The sequence below is a fragment of the Pollicipes pollicipes genome, unplaced genomic scaffold, assembly GCF_011947565.3.
Source record: "Pollicipes pollicipes isolate AB1234 unplaced genomic scaffold, Ppol_2.1 Scaffold_3087;HRSCAF=3621_pilon_pilon_pilon, whole genome shotgun sequence".
In the NCBI taxonomy this organism is placed as follows: Eukaryota; Metazoa; Arthropoda; class Thecostraca; order Pollicipedomorpha; family Pollicipedidae; genus Pollicipes; species Pollicipes pollicipes.
Window position 1 is genome coordinate 19,967,807 of NW_023596225.1, and position 23,437 is coordinate 19,991,243.

The window sequence follows — 23,437 nt, forward strand, 5'->3', positions numbered from 1 at the left end:
CCGAACCGCCGCTGATCGTGAGGCAGAATGGTTGCCGGCGTAAGTAGTTTGTCCGGTAGCGCCCCGAACCGCCCACGTGGTGTGCCGGGTCACCTCCCCACAGCGGTTCGCGCCGGCAGCCACCATCCACCACACCCGTAACGCCAGTTAATCCGACTAGCTAACCTCACGCCACCGGGGCCATGCGGGCGCCTGACAGGCTGCTGCGGCAGGGACAGGATCGTCTTTAAATTGCAAAGCCATATGCGTGGACAGAGTTTGTACTACTGAGTTTGTGGCGCGGCACCGGAGGGCAACATGCGCCAACGTGGATGGGCGCGGCCGGTGTGGCACGGGAGGGGAGTAAGCGTTCACACGCACGTGAAGATGGGGCTGCACGGGGCTAAGTAGACAACGACAATGACAACATCCCAAGGCGACTAATCATCTCAGAGTTAACAAATCATTACTCGCTTTCGCAATGATTGACGACGACAACGGGAGCTTTAATGATGATCGTCCCTCCGCTGGTCGAAGTAAGGAGCTTCTCATCTGGTCAGAGGGGCTATTGATCAGACAGACAGACAGGCTGACTCACTGGACGGCCAGCTCAGTCAGCAGAAGACATGCACGCTGGCCAGACAGCCCGACAACAGCAGCCCCACACACGGCTCAGACCACACAGACCATTCAAATGATCAGTCAACAATGAGACAAAGGCAGCTCTAAATGACCGATCAAACCCGCTCATACTCGCCCACCTTAAACTGACCACACAGACCGTTCAGAATGAGCACAGAGCCGACCCAAGCTCTTCCCACGGCTCAGACTGTCCAAACAGCTGGCTCAGACAGTTCGCCCAGCTGGCGGCAGACTGACCAGGCAGCAGGTGAAGGCGATCAGCAGCAGTTCGAGCAGGCAGTCCGCCGGGCAGAGGCCGGCGAAGGCCAGGTAGTCGACGCCGAAGGACGGCGTGCGCAGCAGGACGTCCGGGTCGGCCGACAGGCGACCGATCATCTCCAGCAGGATGACGCCGAAGCTGAACACGTCCGCCCGCTGGTTGTACGGCCGGTTGGTGATGCACTCGGGCGCCATCCACCAGAAGGAGCCGACCGTGCTCAGGCGGCTCGGCAGTCTGCCCGGCGATGGGGAAAGCGGTCAGAGCCGGCGGACGAGCGTCGACAGACGGGGGCGCGGGCGCCGGAAGCAGGCACGACACGGGGCCGCGACGGTGGGATCGTCACCGGAAGGCCCGGCGACGGCGCCACCGGCCCTCCATCCATCAGCATCAGGCCTCAGTGTGAGTCGCAACTCCCGAGACGTGTTTACAGCAGGCCGGCGCCGGAGGGGCGCGGGCTGTAATCCCCAGAGCAGTGTCTCACTCCCTTCCGGCGTGCCAGACAACAAGCCCTGGAGCTAGGCCGCACTGCAACACGCCTCCGTCTCCTGGCCGGCACACCGGGCCAGTGACGGGGCAGACGTGACGAACGGCCTCCACGCTCTCGATGAGAATAGCTCTCTCAATAAGGTCCCCACCATCAGGAGGGGGGCTGGGTCACCGAGCGGCGGGCAGGACTTGGCCATCAGGACCAGAGAGCGGGCCAGTGAACGACCGACAGCCCCGCGCGATCGGGACAGGCTGGGCCGCGCCGCAGAGCGGCCGGCACGGTCCGAGCCGGCCCGTTGTCGCATGCTCGGACCACCGCGGACACTATCTCGCACCTGGCAAACGCCGTGTCATCGTCACAGGACCGGGGCCCGCTCCCCGCAGTGACTCACACACGGCCGCCGGGCCAAGGTCCCCGGAGGAGGGGGAAGGGGGCTCTGGATGTGTGGTCGGCACGGGCCGACGGGCGCCAGCCGTCCGCCGCCGCTTGGCATCGGCGGAGGCGCAGCGAGACGAAAGGTCACGAGACACAACCCTGGCACGCCGCCAGGTGGCAGGCGTCGGCGGACAGGCTGCCGCAGATCTGCATCCGCATACGCCTGGTGTTGATGCCGCAAGCGCGGCGTTTACACGCACAGGCGGTGACGTGCGTGACACGCATGAAATGGTCGAGCCAAGAGCAGGTTGAAGAGAAAAACTATGCTCTAATGCGCAAAGGAACGGATAAAGATCAGGCTCAGATCAAATAATCTGACCTATGCATTTAAAGCATACGCTGCCAGTCAACATTTGCTTGGGGGAACGTTCGAGTAAGATGGTGCAAAGGGTGCAAGTTCACGCTAAACACGAAAGATGCCTGTCACCGAGTTTGTTTTGGCACGGAGACCCCCTCATCACCCACAAGAAACGGCTCGTGTTCGCGGCAGTTCCCCCCCCGACTTTTGAGTCATGATGGCGGGCTGGATGGCCGTCATCCACGAGCGCGATGATGACCGACCGATTACAAGTTTTGTCTTGGACCCTCGACAACACATCCAACCGCGTTATTGCGCTCATTTGTGGCGGCAGCGGATGATCATCACCAAGCTTTTAATGTGAACGATGCAGAGCGTTCGTAGACAACGAGGCTTGGGAATGACGATACTTTTCCATCGGTCGTTCACGCCAGCCTGCCCCGGTGGATGATGCAAGATCTTGGCACTAAGTGGAACCGCTATGGATTTTACAACTTCCACGTAGTCGTTTCACGGGCCAGGGCACGTGACGAAGAACTCGAGAAAATAAACACAGCACCCCTGAAGTTCGCGCGCCGGCACGGCAATCAATATTTCAGACAAATTCGGTCTGGAAATATCACGCCAGAGAAGCGCTGTCCGCCAACTGCACACAATGAGGAGAAGGGAGCCGGCGCCCGAGTTCGCTCTAAAGAAAACACAGATATCGTGCGCCCCTGCCTCGCCACTGCCCGCGGTCCATCGAGTAAGCCGGTCGATGACGTGGTGCTAGTTGGAGGCGTTAAAACGGGCGATTCATGTTCTGGTACAATCAGCAGCATACAGGGACTTACGGACCCCCCCGCGCAACAGGACACGGTTCGTGACGCACCCTGCCTGTCACAACAAGCGGTCAGCTGCCGGACGCGTCACTTCCGCCGCCGGTCAGATCGCTGACGATGTATCGCGCTGAAGGCACGGAGGCGCTCCCTGTGAGTCCGACTGCTCCCTCAGCGCCGAGGGCACGGCAGCGCTCCCTACCAACCCGGCTGCTCGGTCAGCGCCGGGGGCACGGCAGCGTTCCCTGCCAACCCGGCTGCTCCCTCAGCGCTGAAGGCACGGCGGCGCTCCCTGTGAGCCCGGCTTCTCCTTCAGCGCCGAGGGCACGGCAGCGTTCCCTGCAAACCCGGCTGCTCCGTCAGCGCCGAGGGCACGGCAGCACTCCCTGTGAGTCCGGCCGTGCCATCAGCGGGCTAGTCTGTCTGTGGCCGGCGGGCGAGCGTGCCGGAAGGCGGAGCTCACCGCTCGGAGCGCTATACACGGCGTCCGATATGGATTACCAGAGCCCATCGAGGAAAAGGTGAGACGTCTCCGAAGTCGGCCTGCCGTGGGTCTGGCACTCGGCCAGCCCGAGATGATTGCTCTCAGATGGGGCGTCATCGCCGCGATGCTTACCGCCGGCGGCGAGTCCTCACTCGGGGGGTGTGGTACTTAAGGGGGCTGGTCCGCCACTCTCAGGGAGGTGCGGGGTACTTACAACACAGCAGACGGGGAAATTTGGACGGCGGCCTGGAGACGCAGACACTCAGTGCACACCAGTCATTGGTCGCGTTTCGGGCAGAGCGCCGGACGACCTCGCTATACTCACAGCGGGTCGGGGATGCGGGCTGCCAGTCCGAAGTCGCCGACGACGGCCGTCATCGAGCCGTCCTCGATGCGCCGCACCAGCACGTTCTGAAACAGCCGGCCACCACGTCACGAGCGCGGCCCGGCCGCCACACGGCCGCATCCTTCCAGCACCGACAGCGCAATGGCCAAGCCCTGGACCATTGTGATGATGGCATCTCAACGCGATGTACCATTTGACGGCCGCATATCTCCGGGCTCTACCGTCGCCTCTCGGATGAGCGTGCAGCTGTAACGCTCGAGCTCGGGCGTTGTCAATCAAACATAAAGCAGGTCCATCCCGCGTCTTGCCAAAAATATTCGGCAGCGATACGAGCGACCACATGACCATTGTCGACAGCATAGTAGCGTACGCCTGAGGACCGCCGACTGAGAGAGCGCGCACAACCCCACGGCTGGCAGCGCCCGTGCTTCATCGGTCAAGACACTCTCCGCGAGAGTCACCGCAGGCCCTCGCATAAGTGGCGGCCTCCTTCACACGTCCCGCCTGAGCCCGTCGCCGGCTCCCAGAGCCATCTCGGGTCACGAGTGCGGCCGCCGCGAGTCACGGCCGACGCCGGCCGGCGCGCTCCCCGCCGCGGCCCGCCATTGTCTGCACGTCTGGGCGACCGGGCCGGCGACCCTGCCGGACCCGCCGGGCCGGGCGCGCTCCGGGCGGCGGCGGACACGGCGGGCGCGGCAGCACGCAGTCCGTGACCTCTCTCCGGACCAGCGACGCTATTCGCTGGCTAACGGCCACCGGCTGTCTTCAGTGAACGAGATGTCCCGAACACGACCGCCGCATCACGTGCACGTGATACATCAATTTGAGGTCCGCTGAGATGCTCCGGGATTTATCTCGGACTGAAGTGGCCGGATCCCGGCCGGGCCGCCGACGAAGGTCACAGTCTATCTTATCAAACTGGGCAGTCTGCGCGACACAAACCTGCCGACTAACGCAGGTATTCCGTTATCAATTGCAACCCGCATCAGGCTCTGAACAACGCCTGCTCTTATCATCGCGATTCCAACCATCCCAAACAGATGCCGTCATCCGGTCGCTGACCGCCGCCGCCCCAAACACACGGCACTGGACCGCGCCGCGGACTGCCAAACCAGCACGGCACAAGTGGCGCCCGACTCTGACGGTCGGTCGGTCGGGCGGGCGGGTGGACCGGACCGGCGTCGGCGGCAGGCCGGCCGGCCCGGGGCTCACCTTGCTGGTGAGGTCGCGGTGGAAGACCTGACGACTGTGCAGGTAGTGCAGCGCCTGCGCCATGTCCAGCGCCAGCGCCGTGCGGCAGCGCCAGCCCAGCGACTCCGGCGACTGCACCAGCTGCTCCAAGCTGCCGCCGTTGATGTACTGAAACGGAGCCGAAACTCAGGCGCGTCGCGCCACGTGCGTGCCTGCGTGTGTGCTGGTGCCCGGAGCGGGACACCCATCACCCCACACCAGTCGCGTATTTAACAGGGCATGTACGAACGCGATGGTGGCGTGTTAGAAATGTCATGCCGTGTGTCTACTGATAAGTAAAACTCCGAGGATGTGAACAAAGCACATTATTGGGGCCCCAAATCGTCATGCCGCCATTGTACGACAATAATGGCACATGAAACGATCAATTAAACTGATCCGTGTGCACGTGCCATACACCGAATAGTGTCAATGGCGTCCGCCGCTCCCATGAGCCCGGACACTGGCGCGATTACAAAGGCACGACATACCGATACAGCGAGTCTCACATAAACAGAACTGATTTACCGTATCTTGATGATGACAATCTCTCCACCCGGTCCGGGGACATAAACAGCTCCACATAGTGTAACGCCATCATGGCCCACAACGAACGCTGGTTTACGCAACCAACGTAGATTCTCGACTATCAACCACAAATCACGACCAGCCTAAAACCGGTTGTACCTGAACGCTGCGCTTATGAAACCGCCTAAAGGTCGTCACAATTCCACACCGCCGCGCCGCGATACGCCGCGCCGCCGCGTATGCAGAGCGCAGTGAGCCGAATACGCCGACACGTCTGCAGGCGCCACCGCTCTGCTGCAGCAAGCAGGAGACCGGCGTTCTGCTCGGACTTTACGAAAACACTCGAGCGTCAACCGCAGTCATTCATCGGCCGCATAAATCAGTGACAGGCGAGATCTACGTCGCATGAAAGAGGTAGGGAAAGGGCGGAGAGAAGCCAGCCGGAATGTCCGGCACTGCGAGGCTGGGGGCGACGGTCTCTGAATGGGAGAAAGGGCTCCTCCACTCGAACCTTCTGTCGTTCTCTCGGTCAAGGATCATAAGTCAAGGGTCAGCCCGCAACAGCTCCACGCTTTGGACACCACTCCTGCCCCGACATTCCAGCAGCCATCGCCTCCCAGCACAATTGCCTCTAAGCAGCTATACGCTGCAGGCATCCTCTCCAAAGAAGACGTCGTTGGCGTTGATGATGGGGGCGATGGCCAAGGACGACATGCTAGCGGTCTGCGATGCACCAGCAGACCTATGCTTTCGCTACAGCCGTCCACAATAATGCGAAGCCCTGTCGGGTGGGCGGCCGCCTCCCTTGAGAAAATCGCTATTCACGGAAACAGTGGAAGCCATTGTAACGCAACTGTCGCCCACTCATGCTTCGTTAAAAGAATTCGGAATAATTCACGGCACGGAACAAAGGAGCTGCCTCCTCGGCATTCAGCGAGCGGACATGCGCTGGATGCCAGGGCGAGTCACAAACAGACAAGGGAAACTGGATACAGGGGAGACGGCGGGAGGAAATCACGGGGATGATGTATAAAACAAGAATGCCTGCAAAAGCAATCGTGGAAACGGCCTTTGAAGAATGCTTTAAGGACAGGGTAGGGGCGGAGGCAGAGGCAACTGCAGAGGCAGAGGCAGAGACAGAGGCGGAAGCAGCGGCAGAGACAGAGGTAGAGGCAGAGGCAGAGGCAGAGTGCCCACCAGCCGCTGGGCGTTGCTCTCCTTTCCGTGTCAGGCGGACGGCCGGCACGCCAACGCACAGTGCGCGCGCGAGGCACGCCCGGAATGGCGGCGTCGGCTGGGGTGCGTGAGCGGCGCTGGGCGGCCGGCTGGCCCGACAGATGCCGGCGAAAGCCCGCCGTAGAAAGGCCGCCAGCCGGAGCGATCGGCGCTGGCCCAGCCCGGCGCAACGGCAGCCGATCCGATCGCGATAGCCGCAGCGTGCCGGGCCGAAAGTAAAAGCGCGACGTGGCCGATGCACTGGCTGCACGCGCGCGTCACGGCCGGCCGGGCGGGCAAGCACGCGTGCCGGGCCGCGATCACGGCGCCGGCGCCGGCCGCTGATCAGGCTCCGACGGAGCGTGACCTGGTGCGCGGCGACCCTAAACCGCCACCGCCGCCGCCACCGCCGCCGCCGGCGCGGGCCCCGACCCCGGCCGGTGGCGGCGGCACCTGAGGCAGCGCCCCAGGGCGGCGCCCGCGGCTCGGCCGCCGGAGAAAGTTGTCGCGCGTGTCGGGGGGGGGGGGGGGGGAGGGGGGCCGTGACTGGCGCGGGCCTGCGGGCCGGGCGAGGTCACACATGTCACCCCGCCCGCCGCGGGCCGTCGTCAGCCGGCGGCCGGAAGCGTCCCGAGCCGTGACATCACCGTCACAACACGGCCCAGAGACGCGCCACGACAGGACACGGCAGGACGGCCAGCGGTCCCGGCGGGACCGTGGCGCCGCTCCAACTGCGCCAGCCGCGCCTGGCGGCGGTCCGCCCAGCGTGCGCGCGGCGGGGGCGTTTGTTTGCCGCGCCGGCGGACGGGCAGCGGCGATGGACAGCGGCGGGCGGCGCACGGCAGTCGCTCCCACCGCCGCCGACAGTGGACACACTTTCATCCCGCTAATGGGCGCCGCACATCTGGCACCGCCCGGCGGCCTAGGTTTTTACCCCGTGCCGAGTTGGCGGCGGAAAGGAGGACATCGAACGGCCCGTGGACAGGCGGCCGGTCAGTCACCGCCACCGCAGGGGCTACTGCGTCACGGCCGGCCGACGGCGCACGGCTAACCAACCGACGCCGCCGGCGCACCGCCCAGACTGCGCCCACACACACATACCGCCGGTAAGGGCCGCCGCCAGCGCGCGGCTCGTCGTCACGCTTTGAAACGTGACGGGTGACAGACGCGGCCGTATCTGCCGGCCGATCGCCGATCACCGTCCGCCGCCGCCGCCGCCGCCGCCCTCTCGCCGGGCAGCGTTTTGACGGCCATCAGCCGCGCCACGCACGCAGCCGCTATAAAACCGATCTCTCCGCACCACGCCAAGGCCGTTAAACGCACATGAAGCGCGAGTATATCGGCCACAACGGCCCGGCCCCAGCGTCGGGGGCTGGCGACGCTGAGAGTCGGGCCAAGCGCAGGCGCGTGCCGGGCGGCGGCAGGTGCCCCCCCCCCCCCCCGCAGCCGACCTTGCCCCGATCTCGGCTCGACCCGACCGGGGCGGAGGCCGTGCCGTATCAGGAAGACGCGCTGCCGCCCGCTACATGAATGCATGGAGCGAGGCCGCCGTGCACAGCAGCTACTTAGCCAGAACAATGTGCACTGTGCTGGCGCCGGCTGGGACAGAGCAAGCGCCGCTGCACTTACGGAAGCACGGCACGGCGCCGCGAGCCCAGCGCATCGGGACATGTGTAGACCCCTCGGCGGCGGGCCGCGCCGCACTGTCGGCGCACAATACGCAATCAGCGCAATCTGGTCATGCGAACAAGGCGGACATGCCCGGCTGGCCAATTCACCCGCAAAAAAACGGCCGAGGAGCGTCATCCAGCAGGGCAGAACGGAAGTCTGTCAAGTGCTTGAGGCCGAGACGGCGGCGGTGCCTGGGGCTGAGACGGCGGTGCGCGGTCACACGCCCCGTTCCGGTGGTCGGCGCGTGTTCGCGGCGCGCTCCCTTTCCCGTCCTATTTGAGCCTGTGTGTTCCCGTGGCCGGCGGCCGGGTGACGCAAGCCGGCCCGACAGACCAACACCCCGATCGGTGACAGACGACAGCGGCTCCCGGCCGGCGGTGAAAGGTGACCGTCGCGGCGCCGCTCGACGGCGGCCGGGACGCCATCCCCGCGACACGTCTCCGAGGAACGCGCGGCGCCACTCTCCGGCGGGGCGCGCGAGGCCGGGGCCGGCGGGCGCCAGCCAGGCGTGCGGCGTCGCCCGGCGGCCGGCCGGTCGTGGGAGAGCTGTCGAACGTGACGGCGGCGGCGGGGACCGGCGCTGCCAGCCAGCCCGGCACACCGGCCGGCCGTCGGCGAGAGCAGGAAGGCCGGAGAAGTCGGCCGCGGCGCCGGCGATTGTCGCCGCCGGCCGGCACGCACGCGTCGGCCGCCGCGCGAAATTGGCGTCAATGAGGAAGTCTTGCCGCCAGCCGGCCGGCCGGCGGCGTGTCGTGAGGCGTGACGGACGTCGGAGGGGGGACGTGACGGCGCCGGGCCCAACTGGGCCGCCGGCCGGCAGACAACCGACGGCGCCGCGTGGTCAGGCAGACCTCGGCCGCGACAGATGGCGCAGAAGAAACGCTCCAAGTCGGACGTGAGACCGCGAATACGCACTGCTCTCGCCATTACAGGGAAAGTGCACGCAGCATGTACGCTTCAAGACAGCTGTATGGACATCACCTGCTGCACCACCTACAGACTGAAACGGAGTTCGCGATAAAACAAAAGGAGCACGGGTTTACAATGAGATATGAAACCGCCGTCCCACAAGTGTGCTACCAGAGTTGTGTGACATGGCTTACAAGTCACAACGAACCTGAGAAGGCACGCTGCAGCCGACGAAGCCGTCCGCTGCATCGGCAAACACAAGTGTCTGTACGTCACAGCGTTGATAACATCACGGATGCGAGCGTTCCGCGCTCATATCGCGCTGCGCAGAACACGGTGGATTCGAACGCAGGACCAACGGCACGGCCGGCGGTCGAGCGTGGCTGACGTGCGGGACATGAGTCAGCGGCCGCCGCCGGGTGCACCGCCGCACCTCGCACTGCCGTCAGCCCCGACCGCGCCCGGCCGATCGCAGGAGCCGTCCCTGCGGACCGCCGCACCTCCCACCGCCGTCAGCCCCGGCCGCACCCGGCCGATCGCAGGAGCCGTCCTCGCGGACCGCCGCACCTCCCACCACCGTCAGTCCCGGCCGCACCCGGCCGATCGCAGGAGCCGTCCCCGCGGACCGCCGCGCCGGAAACGGCGCACACTGAGGCGCACCGGACCGGTGTGTGGACAGGGCTCTGAGCAATCCATTCCGCACTGGAAATTCCCCGCACAGCGACCGCCGCGGCGCTGGGACGCCGACCTCCAAGAACAGCCCGGCTCTGCTGGCACCTCGTCCGACCCAGCGAGCCTGCGCTGGCGGAGGAAGCGGAGGTCGGTCGGGACACGGCACCGGCCCCCGCTCCGCGTGCAGTCGGGGGACGGCGACGGCTCGGGGCAGCTCGCGGCGTCCGCTGACGGCCCGCCGCCAGCCGGGCAGCCTCCGCGCGCACGCCACCGCGCGACGGTGCCTGCCGCTGGCCGCGGACAGCGTGACGGGCGCGACCCCTCGGTGGCCACCGCCGGCCGACCGACTCCGGGCGCCGGCCCCTGCACGCCGGCGCGTGGCGCTGATGAATGACTGGGCCGCCCAGATTGCGCCAGGCGACGACGCGGTGGCGGCGGCGGCCGGGCTGCGGCCGCGTCACGTTACGGTCCAGCGACACCGTGCTCACGACACCCCCATCCCCGGCCCCGCCGCGCTGCGTGGGCACCGGGAAGCCCCCGTCTCGCGGCGCTAGCCTGTCACGGCGCTCTTGCACAGGGTTGTTGGCACATATCAGCACCAATCAACCCCCCAAATGACAGCCGTCGGATTCACAGCTAGGCAATAGGTGGTCTCACAGCTCAATTTTGAAGCTCTCAGCCGGAACAACCCGGTGAAAGGAAACACACCTGCAACTGAGGTTCACGAACTCCACTCGTACACGGAGGCACACCGAGAAACGGCTATTACATGCCCCTTTCTTCAACCCTGACCTCGCCGCGTTCCGTGCCAGCGCGCTGTTCCAGCTCCCGTCGTGAGCCACTCCGTGCACCCTGTCAGTGGGTGCGCCCCGCCTTCCCAGCGCCGACCGGCGCGGGTCGCCGGCCTCGCCGTGTCACTCACCTCGGTCAGCGCGTGCAGCTGTCCCTCGTGCACGCACACGCCCATAAACCTGCGGCAGAGGACACAGTGTCAGGGTGCGGGCCGGCTCGACACGGCGCGTGCTGCTCGGCGCCGTCACCAGCGCGGAGCGTCGCCGCCGACGCCGCCGGCCGGCTCCAGGCGACCGATAGCGCCGGTTTAAGTCGATAGACGCCACCTAACAGCACCCCTAGTCGCCTGCTGTGAGGTAGCGTTTCGTCAAATATCCGTCCCACTGCTGGGGGTAAGTTTCATTTTCACGGTGCGACGAGCACCGCGTCGCAGAACCATACTCTAAAACGCTGACGGGTACGTTAACGCGACCAGCCTCTTCGTCGGACAGCGCCATACGTCCTCTAGAGAGGACAGGCGCGGAGGGGGCGTGGCAGGGCGCCCGGGACCGTCGGCGTGCCTGCCGGGGGAGCTCGGCGTGCCAACGGCGCAGAAGGCGGCCGGCGTTGCTGGGCCGGCGGGGGTGCCGGGCTCGCGGCCCGCGCCAGCGCCGGCCGCGCCGCCCCGACTGCCAGCTGGGGCCCCGGACGGCGCTCCGGCGGCGGCGGCGGCCAGCAGCCGGCCGTCAAGCCACGGGCGCATCGAGATAGGCGCACCCGCTACGCCCGTTACCCGTTCTCGGCTGCCACGTCCGCGACCCGTCAGATGCCTAGCACACGGGGCAACCTTCACAGTGTGTGTTTATGTAGGTGCGTGTGCGTGCGTGCGTGCGAGAGAGAGGGAGAGAGAGGGCGAGAGAGAGAGAGGGATAAAGAGAGAGAAAGACCGAGAGAGAGAGACAGAGACTGAGAGAGACAGAGAGCGCATAAGAACTACAGCACTCCGACCAGTGTCTCTTCAGATGGACGCACGGGTCGCCGAGTCGCTGTGAGAGCGCGCACGAGTCGTCAGGCCGGGTTGACCCCTCGCCCTCAAACCACCCCCGCCGAGTCCCTAAACGGCGCTATCCATTAGAAAGGCCCACCGACAATAACGTCCGCCATTAGCCGGAACAGCAGTATCTACTTTAAGCGCGGCCCGGCCGGCCGGCCACGTTACGTCGCGGCCGCGGTTACGCCAACAATGGTGTCAGCGCGGGCGCGTTTCCGTGCCTCGCTGCGCTCGCGCGCCACCGGGGCGATTTGGACGGGAGCGCGCGCCGCCCGTTTCCAGGGCGGCAGCGGCGGCGGCGGCGGCCGCGCTGGCGTCGGACCAGCGGTACAGCCGTTGGGCCTCGTCGGTCGGCTGTCAGCCGGCGCTGGCATGCGCCGCGCCGGGCCTTCCCATGAGAGCGGGGGGGGGGGGGGGGACTGGTTATTACCTGCCACCTGGCCGGCAAGCCGGACGGCGGCGGCGCGGGGGGCGTCCGCGGGTGGCCGGCCGCGCCGCCGCCGCCGCCGGTGGCCGGCAGGCGCCGCTGCCACCCTGAGCGGCGACGGTGCGGCCGCGGCCGTGCGCCCTGCGCTAGGGTGGGACGGCACGTACGAGGGGGCCGCGAGACGGGGGGTCCTGCCCACGATCGTAGCCAGGCTAGCAGACCAGACCAAGGCCAGGGACCGCGACTCGCCGCTCCATTCACGCAGCAGCCACGCTTTCAAACCGAACGCTTACGGTGTAAGGAGCCGGTCCGGCTGGTTTCCTTATGTTGAGTTTTAAACCAATTCCGATCGTCTGGCATCCATCCAACAGCTATCCGTCAACAGCTCGGGTGATCACTTCCACTCGCACCCGTGACTGCTTGCTCAAGCCCTTGGCAAGTTCTTCCAATTAGCCTCGCGTTCGCTCAGCAGTTCACCAATCCCCGAGCGGATCGGCGGCGTCGGCGCCCGGGACCCTGCCAGCCAGGCGCGACAGGCGCGAGCCACTCGGCCGCCGCCGCCGGAACAACGCCCGCCGACAAAACACTCGGCCGCCTCGCGGCTGTGCCCCGCGCCGACGGTCACCCGGCCGTGTTTGCGATCGTGTCGTCTAAGCGGCGGCGGCGGCGGCGGCCCAGACGCTGACGCAGCGGCGCCGCCGCCGCCGCCGGCAGTCCTATCGCCGGCCGCGTCCCGGAGCGTGACCGTGTCGTCACCGTGCCGTCACCCGTGCGTCCGCCAGCACGCGGCGACGTCACCGCCCGTGTCGCGTCGCGCCGCGGCGCCGCCGCCCGGCCCGGCTCGGCGCCCGGGACGGCTCACCGTCGACGGCAGGACTCGCTGCGCCGCCCGGGGACGGGGCAAGGGACTCAAAGGTCATGGTCTCCAGCACTGTATTAGTGGACCACTTGAACCAGCGGCCTGTGGTGTGGGGCGCACGCCACCTGTGTCACAGCTGCGTCCCGGGCGGGTTCAGTGTGATGCAGCGCGCCCACAATCAGCCGAGCCGTCCGCCTGCGTTACATACCCGCCCGCCCGCCACATGCAGCCAGCAGCACGACGTGTCACTGGTCGTCGGGCATCGCGCCGGAAGCCGCCCCGTTTTGTCAAGGCCGGCGCGAGGGCGGGCCCGGCTGGCCACCGGCGCCGCCCAGCCGCCAGCTGGTGCTCGTCTCTCCTCACGCGGCGCGACGGCGTGCCGCCGCCGGACAGCCGGCGCCGGCGCGCCGCTGAATCAGACCGGCCCGATAAACAAACTCTCTACCCGGCCGCGCGCCACCGGCGGTACCTGCAGCGGGCGGCGGCGGCCGCCGCCGCTCGTGCCCCGGTCGCGCTCACGCTGCCGGCGCGGCCCGACGCCGCACCGGTCCGCCCGCCGGAAGCGGCCGGCGGGTCGAGCGGGCGCGGCGCAAGGTCGCGCTCCCGTGATCCGGCCGCCGGCGGGCGAGCGGCGGCGCCCGGCCCGCCGCCGCACCGGTTCGCCCGCCGCCCGCGGCCTTGCGAAACGCCGCCGCCCGAAGTGAGCGGAGCAGCGCCAAATGACAACATCGAGAGAGCAATGAACGCCGCCAACAGCGAAGTGGCGAAATGGATCTTCCGCCGCGTCGCTGCGAGCGCGAGAGGACTCTGAAAGAATGCGGCCGGACTAGTGTAACGGTAATGTCCGACCATTGACCAGATCTCCAGCGTTGCCGGCGGCTATGGATTTCTCATGCGCCGCCGAGCGACGTGTAAAACAATAGCGGTTAGCGCGGCGGGAGCGCGAAGCGGCGGCGCTCCACTCCGTGAGAGGCCAGTGAAACGAGCGCGGCCGGCGGCGTCGGCAGCGCCAGGAAATGAAATGGACGCCACGGCTGGCCGGTCAGCGGAGAAAACGCGCCGCCGCCGCCGCGGCCGCCGCCGTCCGCAGCGGGGCTCTGGGCCGTGTCGGCCGGCGGGCGGCGGCGGGGGCGGCGGCGGCACCCGCCGGCCGCGGACAAAGCCGCCGCCGGCGAGAGTCCGGCGGCTGACACCGGCGACGGGGCCGCCAGGTCACGTCATCGGCGATTCCGGCCTGCCCAGTCGCTGCGCCGGCCGCCTGGGTGGTCGGCGTCGGAGGACGCGCCGTCACCCGCCGCGGCCGGCCGGCCCGACCCGTCGCCGCGGCGGGGTGTCCGCAAACAGCCCCGGCCGGACCGCGCCGGGCCGGGCCGCGGCGAGACGACACGCGCTCCGGCGCTCCGGCGCGACGACCAGCAGCGGAGCCGCACACTGCGCCGCGTCAGCCGTTATCTGGCGGTGTCGGCCGCCGCCGAGGTCGGGTGATAGTCCGTTATCTCGGTCCGCTTCGAGCACTTCATGGTGGCCGCACTCCGCTTGCCAAGTGCACCGCATTTGGAGAAATCAGCCAAATGGAGGTCTTGGCCGCGGGCGAAACGGGCCAAGAGCGCCGCGCGCCAGCCCGCGGCCGTGCACGTGCGCCGGAGCGGGGACGCAGCGCTCGCCGCCGCTCAGCAGCGGCAGCTTATCGAACGGCGATCTCTGCGCGGGTACTGACCCTGGCCTCTGAGGCTGGAAGTCAAAGCGCCGATGCCACGCCGCCTCGCGGCCATGACTTGCTGCCCATCAGGAAGTCACCTGCGCAGACCGGAAGACTGGCCATGCTGACGAGAGCTGCCTTGCCCGGCGGCCAGCGCGGCGGGCAGCGTCTGTGTGTCTTCACAGTGTAGTGCCCCAGAGCGCTCGCCGGTCGGCGGTGTCGTTCGGCCGTTCTTTCGCAGACCGTTAGACCGGTGACGCGGCTGCGCAACTCTGAAGTCGTGTCGGGGCTGCGACCGCAACACCGGCTTTTTTGCCACAGCGGTATGAGGTGCCAGCGCGCTGCAGTGAGACGGGGACTGCCAACTGCCGCGGCAGTCGTGCAGTTCAAGTTGACGAACGCATCTCAAGCGAATCGGAGGATTTTGCAAGCCGCCGTGCAGAGGATACGTCATTGCCGTGATAAGCGTTCTTTTAAGATTTACGGTCAGTTGTCGAGGAGATCGGAGCTAGTTTGATCAGTTCGATAAGAGCAGCGGTCTGACAGATGACTCTATCCATAACTGCGGCGGCGGGTCTGACGCTCTAGCTGGGCGCCTCTGCTCACCTGAGGATGTTTGGGTGGCTGAGCTTGTTCATCAGCTGCACCTCCTTGAGCATGTTCGATCGGTTCGATGACCGAAGATTCATCTTAAGTACCATCACTTGACCCGTAGTTTTATGCACGACCTGAAAGGGGGGAAAAACGTCGTCATCACCCGCGATTAGCGCGGCACGGTAGCGCAAGAACAAACAACACAAGACACCGCGCCGCTTTTTGTTCAGCCTCGCGACATAAAAGAGTCGCACGAGGACACCACAGGCCGGGCCGCAGCGGACGGAGCGGCAGAGGCGCGCGGCCCTGACCCGGCCGGCCGCCGCCGACACTGTGGCGAGGTCACAGCCGAGCGCAGCCCGCAGCCAGGCCTGACCGCCGCCGGTCACGCCGGGTCAGCCGGGCGGACGACCCGGACGGCCGCTCCGCCCTGGTACCAGGGGACCGGCTGCACGCGTCGCACCGGTCGTCAGGGGCTTCACAAGCCTCTGCGTGAGACCTATTCCTAACCGACGCGTCACCGTCTGTTGGCCGGACACTGGCCCTCGCAGGTACAGAGATGCCATTCATCCTGCCATTGGCCGTCAATTTCAGATCTAATCAAAACCGGGAGAAAGTGATTACTTATGGTAAGCCAACTGCCGCGGGATTAACATCGCGGCGTGACAGATCGATCACGGAGCCGACGCGCCTGCCGCTTCTGGCGTCGGAAATAATCAAATGAACACAGTGCCAGCCACTAACGCCTCTTAACCCACGCCCATACTTGCCTTACCAGCAACTGTATGGTTAATTCCGAGCAGATAGACCGCGTGCTAGTAGTATGTGTGTATTACGATACCACACATAACATACACGATCGTTGAATCCGGCGTAAATATTTACAGATTTCGATAGGCCCTCGCGAAGCCTTGAGCGTCCACTCATGCACGGACTGTTGCCTTTAAAATCACCGAGGTTTACGACGCCGTTGGCGCGATGTGGACGGCATCGGCGTGGGTGTCAAGTCGGCGCCGGCGTTGATGCGGCACTTTAGAACACCATCCCAATGCACCAGGGGTTTCAAGTTTGGATGGACCTTGTATCGCATTTGCTTATAGACTCACCGGCATGTGGGCTTTAACAAAAGTGGTTGTGCAGAACACAAATTGACTACAGAAAATTCGCTGGCAACACTGATAGTGTTCCGCGAAATCACTTAACGTCTGCTTGTTACCAGCCGCGGATGTTGAAATCCACCATTCATCTAATGGACGCGCCGCTATCGAACAAGACCACCATCACAGCTTAACGACGTAACTCCAACGTCCGGCGCCCATTTCGGGCGCCGCGCTGGCCGGCGTCTGTGTACCGTCGGTCCGGAAACGATCGCGGAGCGGGCCGGGCCAAGACCGTGACCCAGTGGGCCGAGGTCGCGGCGGCAGTCAACAGAGCGGCCGGCGTCACCGGACCACCTCCGGCACGTGCCGGCCGGCCCGGACCGGCACGGCGGCTCAGGCGGAGGCGCTCGCGGGACCAGCCGGCCGGCCCGCCTCACGAACGATCGCAAAGCGCAATCTGCGACTGGGAGACAGGCTGCAGTCTGGAGTTTGCGATCTGACGGTCTTCGGTACAAACACCACGCCACGGCAGCGGTGCAACAGGGCACGTCCTGCAGCATGCGTGAGCGGCGATTACCATCTCGGCAGGGCCAGCTCCGGCCCGCTGCAGCCTGTCCCAGCGCGGCAGTCTGCGGGGCGAGCCGCCGGCGGGTGGAGGTCGGCTGCGCGTGCCGGCGCCCCTCACTGCGCCGGCACGCGCAGCCGGCCGGCCACAATGGCGGGGGAGGGCGTGCGGCGCGGCGGGCGGCGCCGCCACGGCCGGGGGCACGCCCGCGATGGACGGGTCCGCTTTCGCCGCCGCCGCCGCCGCCGGGTACGGCGGCTTGGGGCGGCGCGGCGCTGCACGGCGCGGGCCGCCGACACCACCGGCTCATCCCTGGCCGCGCCGGGCCGGGCTCTCTCCGGCCCCGCCGGACACGCGGTCTTCCGCCGTCACGGAACCGGCGGCTAATTTGGCGTGGGAAGCGCCCGGCGTTCTCTCGTTTTTTCTTTTGCGAGGAGCGAGGACCCCCGGTGCGTCGGTACAAGACGACTCGTTGGGGCATGTTTCTCATGATAAACAAGTCCGAGATGTCGACGTATCCGCCAGTACCAGCACGGGCGTACATATCCGCCAGTGCCAGCACGGGCGCTTGAACCGCACATGGGCACCTTGACACCACACACCTGTACAGCGGCGAGCTCTGTCTGCCCGACTTAAGCGGAGTCCGACCCTCTCGGGGAATTAGGCGGCGGGCCACTAAAAAGCTCATCTGCTCGCCGCTCACTGGCCGGCGGGGACCGGCCGGCCGACGGCGCCGATCCCAAGATAAGCCCAGCCCGCCGAGGAACGCAGCCCTCTCGTGCCAGCGGCACACACCTCGAAACGGGACCGCGGCGACCGGCCCACCAGCCGCCACGACCGAAATAGCGACGGCTAACGAACACGGAGAGCCGCCACCGTCGGCGGTAATCGCATCGTCAGCTAGGCGATCGGTGGGTCGGTGCGGCGCTCAGGGAGATCGCACCCCCGGCCGGCGGGCGACGGCGCCGTCGGGCAGCCAGTGAGCGCCACCCGTTAGGCTTGCGCCGGACGACGATGGTCCCTCCGGCCGCCCCTGGCAGTGCTGTGGCGGCGGCAGACCGTGGGAAGGACGGCCCGCGACGTCAGCACATACCAACCTCGGCCCGGCCCACCCGGACGAAAGCGGCCACGCTCAGCAGCCGCAGACGGGGAAGTGGGGCTATCGAAAGCTACTGATGCCAGACGCGGAAGACGCCCCCGGCTCGCTTTCCAGACGACCGTTAAGGGAAATGCAAAATCGCTTGCTTCTGCATTTCGCAATGTCATAGCGAATACGAAAGGCATGACACAAAACAAGGCTCCCAGGTGAACATGCTGCGCCGCGAGAGCGCAGCAGCCCTTTCCCGCGTGGCCTATCTCCTGGAGGCAATCGCTCGCCGCTTATGGTGGCGGACGTGGCCGGGCTCATTCAAGTGGAACAGCTGGGCGGCGTTTCACAACTCGTTGCTGCTCGGGGCCCGTTACGGCGGCCTTGCGCGCGGCCCCGGCGCTGGGAGCAGACAGCCGCTCCGGCGTCCGCTCCCAGCGCCGCCGCCCCAACAGCGCCGCAGTCACGAGACGTCACTGACCTGTACGGGCTGCACCTCGCCGCCAAATGGATTTGCCGAATTTCGCCACATTCACTGAAGCATTGCTTACAACACGACTGGTTTCTCAACATGACGGGGCCGTACGGCTATGCCAGTCAAGTAATAAATAACGAGTGTGGAAACAGCACGCACAATCAAACAAAAGCTACCGAGAGTCGCGCACTACTTGGTAACGACTGCGAAGACCTTCGTTTCTCCTTACAGTGGGACGCACGATCCTACCGTCGACCACTGATTGAAAGACGGCAGCCATCGCCCGTCGTGAGCAGCCATTGCCACATCCGACACAGATCGCTCGGAGTCCTACTCCCGGCTGCATTCGGCACGACAGCGTGCGTCTGACAGACCACGCGCGGCCGACAGCCTGGCGCGTGGCCTGTCAACGCCAGGCCACCACCAGGTCCTCCGGCCCGGCCCCGGCCCGGCCGAGCGACGGCGGGCCCACGGCCGGCGACAGCAGATGCCGGCGAAAGGCCGCCGCCGCGCCATATACGACAGCGGTCAACAACCCGGGCGGCGGCGGCCGGGAGAGCGCACCTGTGCGTCTGACACACAACGAGCGCGCGCGCGCGCCGAGCGCATGAATAGTAATACCCTCGCCGGACGGCCACCGACCGGCGGCAAAATGCTTGACCTTCTTCTGTCAAGTGGCCTTGGCTGAAGTGGCCGCCCGGGCTGAGATTCCGACCGCTGTGTTTGGTCTGAGGCCTAAATTGAAAGCGTCGGCAGTGAACAATAACTCAAGACGTCACCATTCCGACACTGAGCATTCAGGTACCGGCCTATCGCCCGGCGCTTGAATCTCGGAAACTGTGTCGGCCAGTAGCCGCGGCGATCTCGGCTCATCAGCACCGCCTCAAGAAGACCTGTCCCCGCCCACGCCCACTCCCGCCTGACCATCCCGGCCGCACAGGCTCTGACGCCACCGCCGCAGCCCTGGCGCGCGGCCCAGCCCTTCGTCTCGCGGCGGCCGGCCGGGGCACGGCGCCGCTGAGGCCGGCCGGCCGGGGCACGACGCCGCTGAGACCGGCCGACCGGGGCACGACGCCGCTGAGGCCGGCCGGCCGGGGCACGGCGTCGCTGAGGCCGGCCGACCGGCGGCCGCGAAGCCTCCGGCGCACCGGCGACGAGCGCCATGTGTCGCGGGGGCCGGCAGGCGCGGCGGCACACCGACCCACATGCCGGCCGCGCCGCGGCCGGGCGGGCGCGCGCGCCCGGCGGCCCCCAGCTGCCGCCGCGGCCGGCGCCGGCGCTGGACGCGCCGCCGAGCCGGGCGGCCGGGCCCGCTCCGGACAGCTGGCTCCGGACTCGGGAGAAACCCCGCCGACGATCGCCGACAATCGCGGCCGACTCTGACGCCGCCGACCGCACCGGCTGGCGAATGAGCGGATACGGCCGCTCTGTTACTAGATCAGACCCGGCTCACCGATCACCGTAACAGCGTGGCGGCAACGTGCTTCCGGTATAAATAGGTGCTGCTAATGGCGTCGGACACCAGCGTACAGCAGATACACAGCAGATGGCTGGTGCAGAGCGGGGCAGGGGACGCCGTGTACACATTGATTATTTCCAACGGAAAAAGGCTTATCGTCTGATCAAGGGACTGACAACGGTGAAAAACAGATGTCATGAGGGATTACGACACGACAGTTCGCGACTGTGGAGAGCCCTGCTCCACGGGATCACACATGCCGGGATACCTGTCCCACGAGACCACGCATGCAGGGATCACTGCTCCACGAGACGACACATGCCGGGATCTCTGCTCCACGAGACCACCTGCACGGGATGATTGAAATCTAATACCATTTGGTACAGCTCTCAGTAAAAGGACAGCCGATTGGACAAACATCGGCTGTCTCTGGCGGAAAACCGCGTGAGTATCTACTCATAGGATGTCCAGTGAGAACATGTAACCGTGACGTCGTGGCAGAACGGCTGTCACTCAGCAGATGGTCTGGCTCACACCTGACCACTGCTGACCCTGCGGCGGACAGCCCGGCCCAGATCTCACCCCTGCTGACCCTGTGGCGGACAGCCCGGCCCGGACCTGACCACCGCTGACCCGGCGGCGGACAGCCCGGTCCGGCCGACCGCTGCTGACCGCCGCTGACCCAGCGGCGGACAGCCCGGCCTGGACCTGACCGCCACTGACCCAGCGGCGGCGCCGGCCGCCACACGACAGAATGGGTACACGCGACAGATGGGCGACAGGCGCGCAGATGGCATCTCGGCGCGTCCGAGCGCGCCGGCCTGACCGCGGCGTGGCGTGAGCGCGGTCAGCACCGCACGGCCGCCGGCCGGTCGGCGCCGCGCCGCTGCCGGTCAGCTGGAGCGAACCACCGGCTCCGTGCCGGGCATCACGAGCGTGCCGAGCGAGCCGCACGGCAGACGGCGCCGCTCGTGCCGCCCAATACCGCCGCCGGCAAACTCGGCGCGCGAGCAGCCGGCTGTGGCGCCTGGATGGCGGCTGGAGTGTGCGACATACTTGCTCGCGGCGTGCGGACGCGCCATCGGGGTGCCTAGTCAGTTTTAAGTGGCTGTGGGCATACGCTGAGACGGCGGTGCTGACTTCCGTCGAACGCCAGCGGAGACGGCGGGGCCGATGACGGTCGGGTACTTTCACGGACCGGGCGGGAGGGAACGGCGCAGCGCCGACGCACCGCCACCACCCGCCGCCGTCGCGGTGGGCACCGCGCGCCTGACATCACCGTGGGCGCTGCTGACGGAACATCGCGGTGATTTCTCGGGCCGGTGGGCTGCGGCGGCGGCGGCCGGGCTAGGCCGGGCCGGGCCGGGCCGGGCCGGGCCGGGCCGGGCCGGGCCGGGCCGCGGCCGGGCCGGGCCGCGGCCGTTTGTGGGCCACGACTGGTCAGCCGTGACGGCCGGATCCAGCGCGCCGGGCCGCGCTTCTCTGCCGGCACAATCATCTCGACACGGGGTTTCTCCGAGCGGACCGTCCAGCCCCCTGCTGATGGTGCTTTCCCAGATGTGCGCGATCGCCGGCGTCGGCGATAGCCGACGCCGGTGGCGCCGGCTATCGCATTGTGCCAGAACGCCGTCACGGTTTCTTTTCTGATCTTCCGATATCTGTGTAATACCTTCTGCTCCTCGTCTAAGCGAATGGACAAGAGGATTGTTCATAGCGTACGTTAAATCCAAACCAACCCAGCCCACGCTATCTCTTGATGTCATCCACGAAATCTGTTCACGCCAACGACCTCTGGATTCGCGACACCCGTATTGCAGCCATTACAAAGAGAGCAGATTATCCGCAGCTGGCTGCAGGGCGCCCTCCTCCATCACTGGCGTCCCGGCACCTTCCATCCCGCCGTCCACTCCGCGGTGCATGCACAGCTGGCTGCAGGGCGCCCTCCTCCATCACTGGCGTCCCGGCACCTTCCATCCCGCCGCCCACTCCGCGGTGCATGCACAGCTGTCTCTCCCGCCGGCAGCCGCCGTGCAGCCGCCGCCCAGCCCATCAGCTGGGGAGCCGACAGGACTGGCACGGCTGCGGCGGCCGCCCTGCGCAAACATTCCAGCGCGCGCGCGCGCGGCCGGTGCGCGCGGCGGAAGCGACGCACGGCTCGGCCATCCTCATTGTCGGCGGCGGCGGGCCGCGCGCCAGTAAACACCTGCACTATCGCGGGAGGCGCGGCGGCACGTCGCTCGGCTGTCGGCCAGCTGCACCGCTGGACGGACGAAGGCAGCCGGAAGGAGGGGTCCTGTGAGCGGCACCGCCGGCCGCTCAGGACCGGCCCGGCCACCGCTCAAATCCGGGGCGAGCACCTCCCGCTCGCCGTGACGCGCGGCCGGGCGCGGCAGGCGCAGCGGCGAGCTGTGCGGGCGGGCTTACGCGGCGAGAGTGATCTCAGAGTTGGCCGGCGCACCGCGGTCCGTGATCCCGTAAAAACAATGATGGAAGAGTGAGACCGGATTCCGTCAGAACGCAAATAATCCGGAGGCTACATTCCAGTGTGGTGGCGCCTGAAGATGTTAGCAGAAGCGACAAACAAGACAGCGCTCAACACTGAAGCAAAGACGCAGCAGTACCGCTGCGAAATCCCCGAAGAGTCGACTTCAGGCTCAAGCTCACCACCACTACGGGCTGAAAGCCACGCTGTTTACACAAGTGTATGAAGAACGTGGTAACCTGACGCAAGCAACTGACGACTGAAAACAGTGTCAGTTGACTCTTGATCGCATAAGCCACGCAGACGGCGGACGGGGGTGGTTTGAGCACAAGCAGCATAAGTGCCAGAGGCGCGACGGGGAAAGCCAAAACGAAATTCAGAGTGACACTCGTCAACAGACAACCCATTACACATTATCACTACTACCCACGCCCTTCAGGGTCACCAGCCAACGCTGCTCGGGCCGCACCACGTGCCCCGGCCAGGGGCTATCAGCCACATCACTTACCCGGTACACCTCTGAGAAGAAGCCGCGGCCGATCGCCTCCATGGTGAAGTCGTCGAGCCGACTGAGCCCAGCCACGGCCAGCCGCAGCGCCTGGCACGAGGCGCCGGGCGTGCGGCCGCGGCCCTCCTCACTCTCCGGGTATACGATGGCGGGCCGCGCGCCGCCCTCGGGCAGCACGCAGCGGCCCTCGCCGCCGCCACTCTGTCGCCGCTCGTCCATGGCGCGCGGGTCTCGCGCGTCCGCTGCTGGCGGCGACCGGCACAGCACTGGCCGGCCGCCCGGACGGCGGCGCTCTCTCCCGGTGGCGACGGCGGCCGCCGGGGCTGACTCACGCCGCCCGCTGCCCGCCAGAGTAAACAGGTGAGATGTAGGCGCACGCGCGCCGCC

The 23,437-nt window shown here is 66.7% G+C and overlaps 1 protein-coding gene across 1 annotated transcript in view; it reads right to left on the bottom strand.

Moving 5' to 3' along the window:
- Positions 1–23,437, bottom strand: part of LOC119089852 (dual specificity testis-specific protein kinase 2) — a 31,637-nt gene that overhangs the window by 3,858 nt on the left and 4,342 nt on the right. The window contains exons 2-7 of the mRNA XM_037212664.1: positions 23,051–23,390; positions 15,387–15,508; positions 10,896–10,944; positions 4,961–5,107; positions 3,728–3,813; positions 859–1,114 (exon numbers count right to left, since the gene is read on the bottom strand). Of these exons, the coding sequence (XP_037068559.1) occupies positions 859–1,114; positions 3,728–3,813; positions 4,961–5,107; positions 10,896–10,944; positions 15,387–15,508; positions 23,051–23,269 (879 nt within the window). The 5' untranslated portion in view covers positions 23,270–23,390. The remainder of the gene's footprint in view (positions 1–858; positions 1,115–3,727; positions 3,814–4,960; positions 5,108–10,895; positions 10,945–15,386; positions 15,509–23,050; positions 23,391–23,437) is intronic.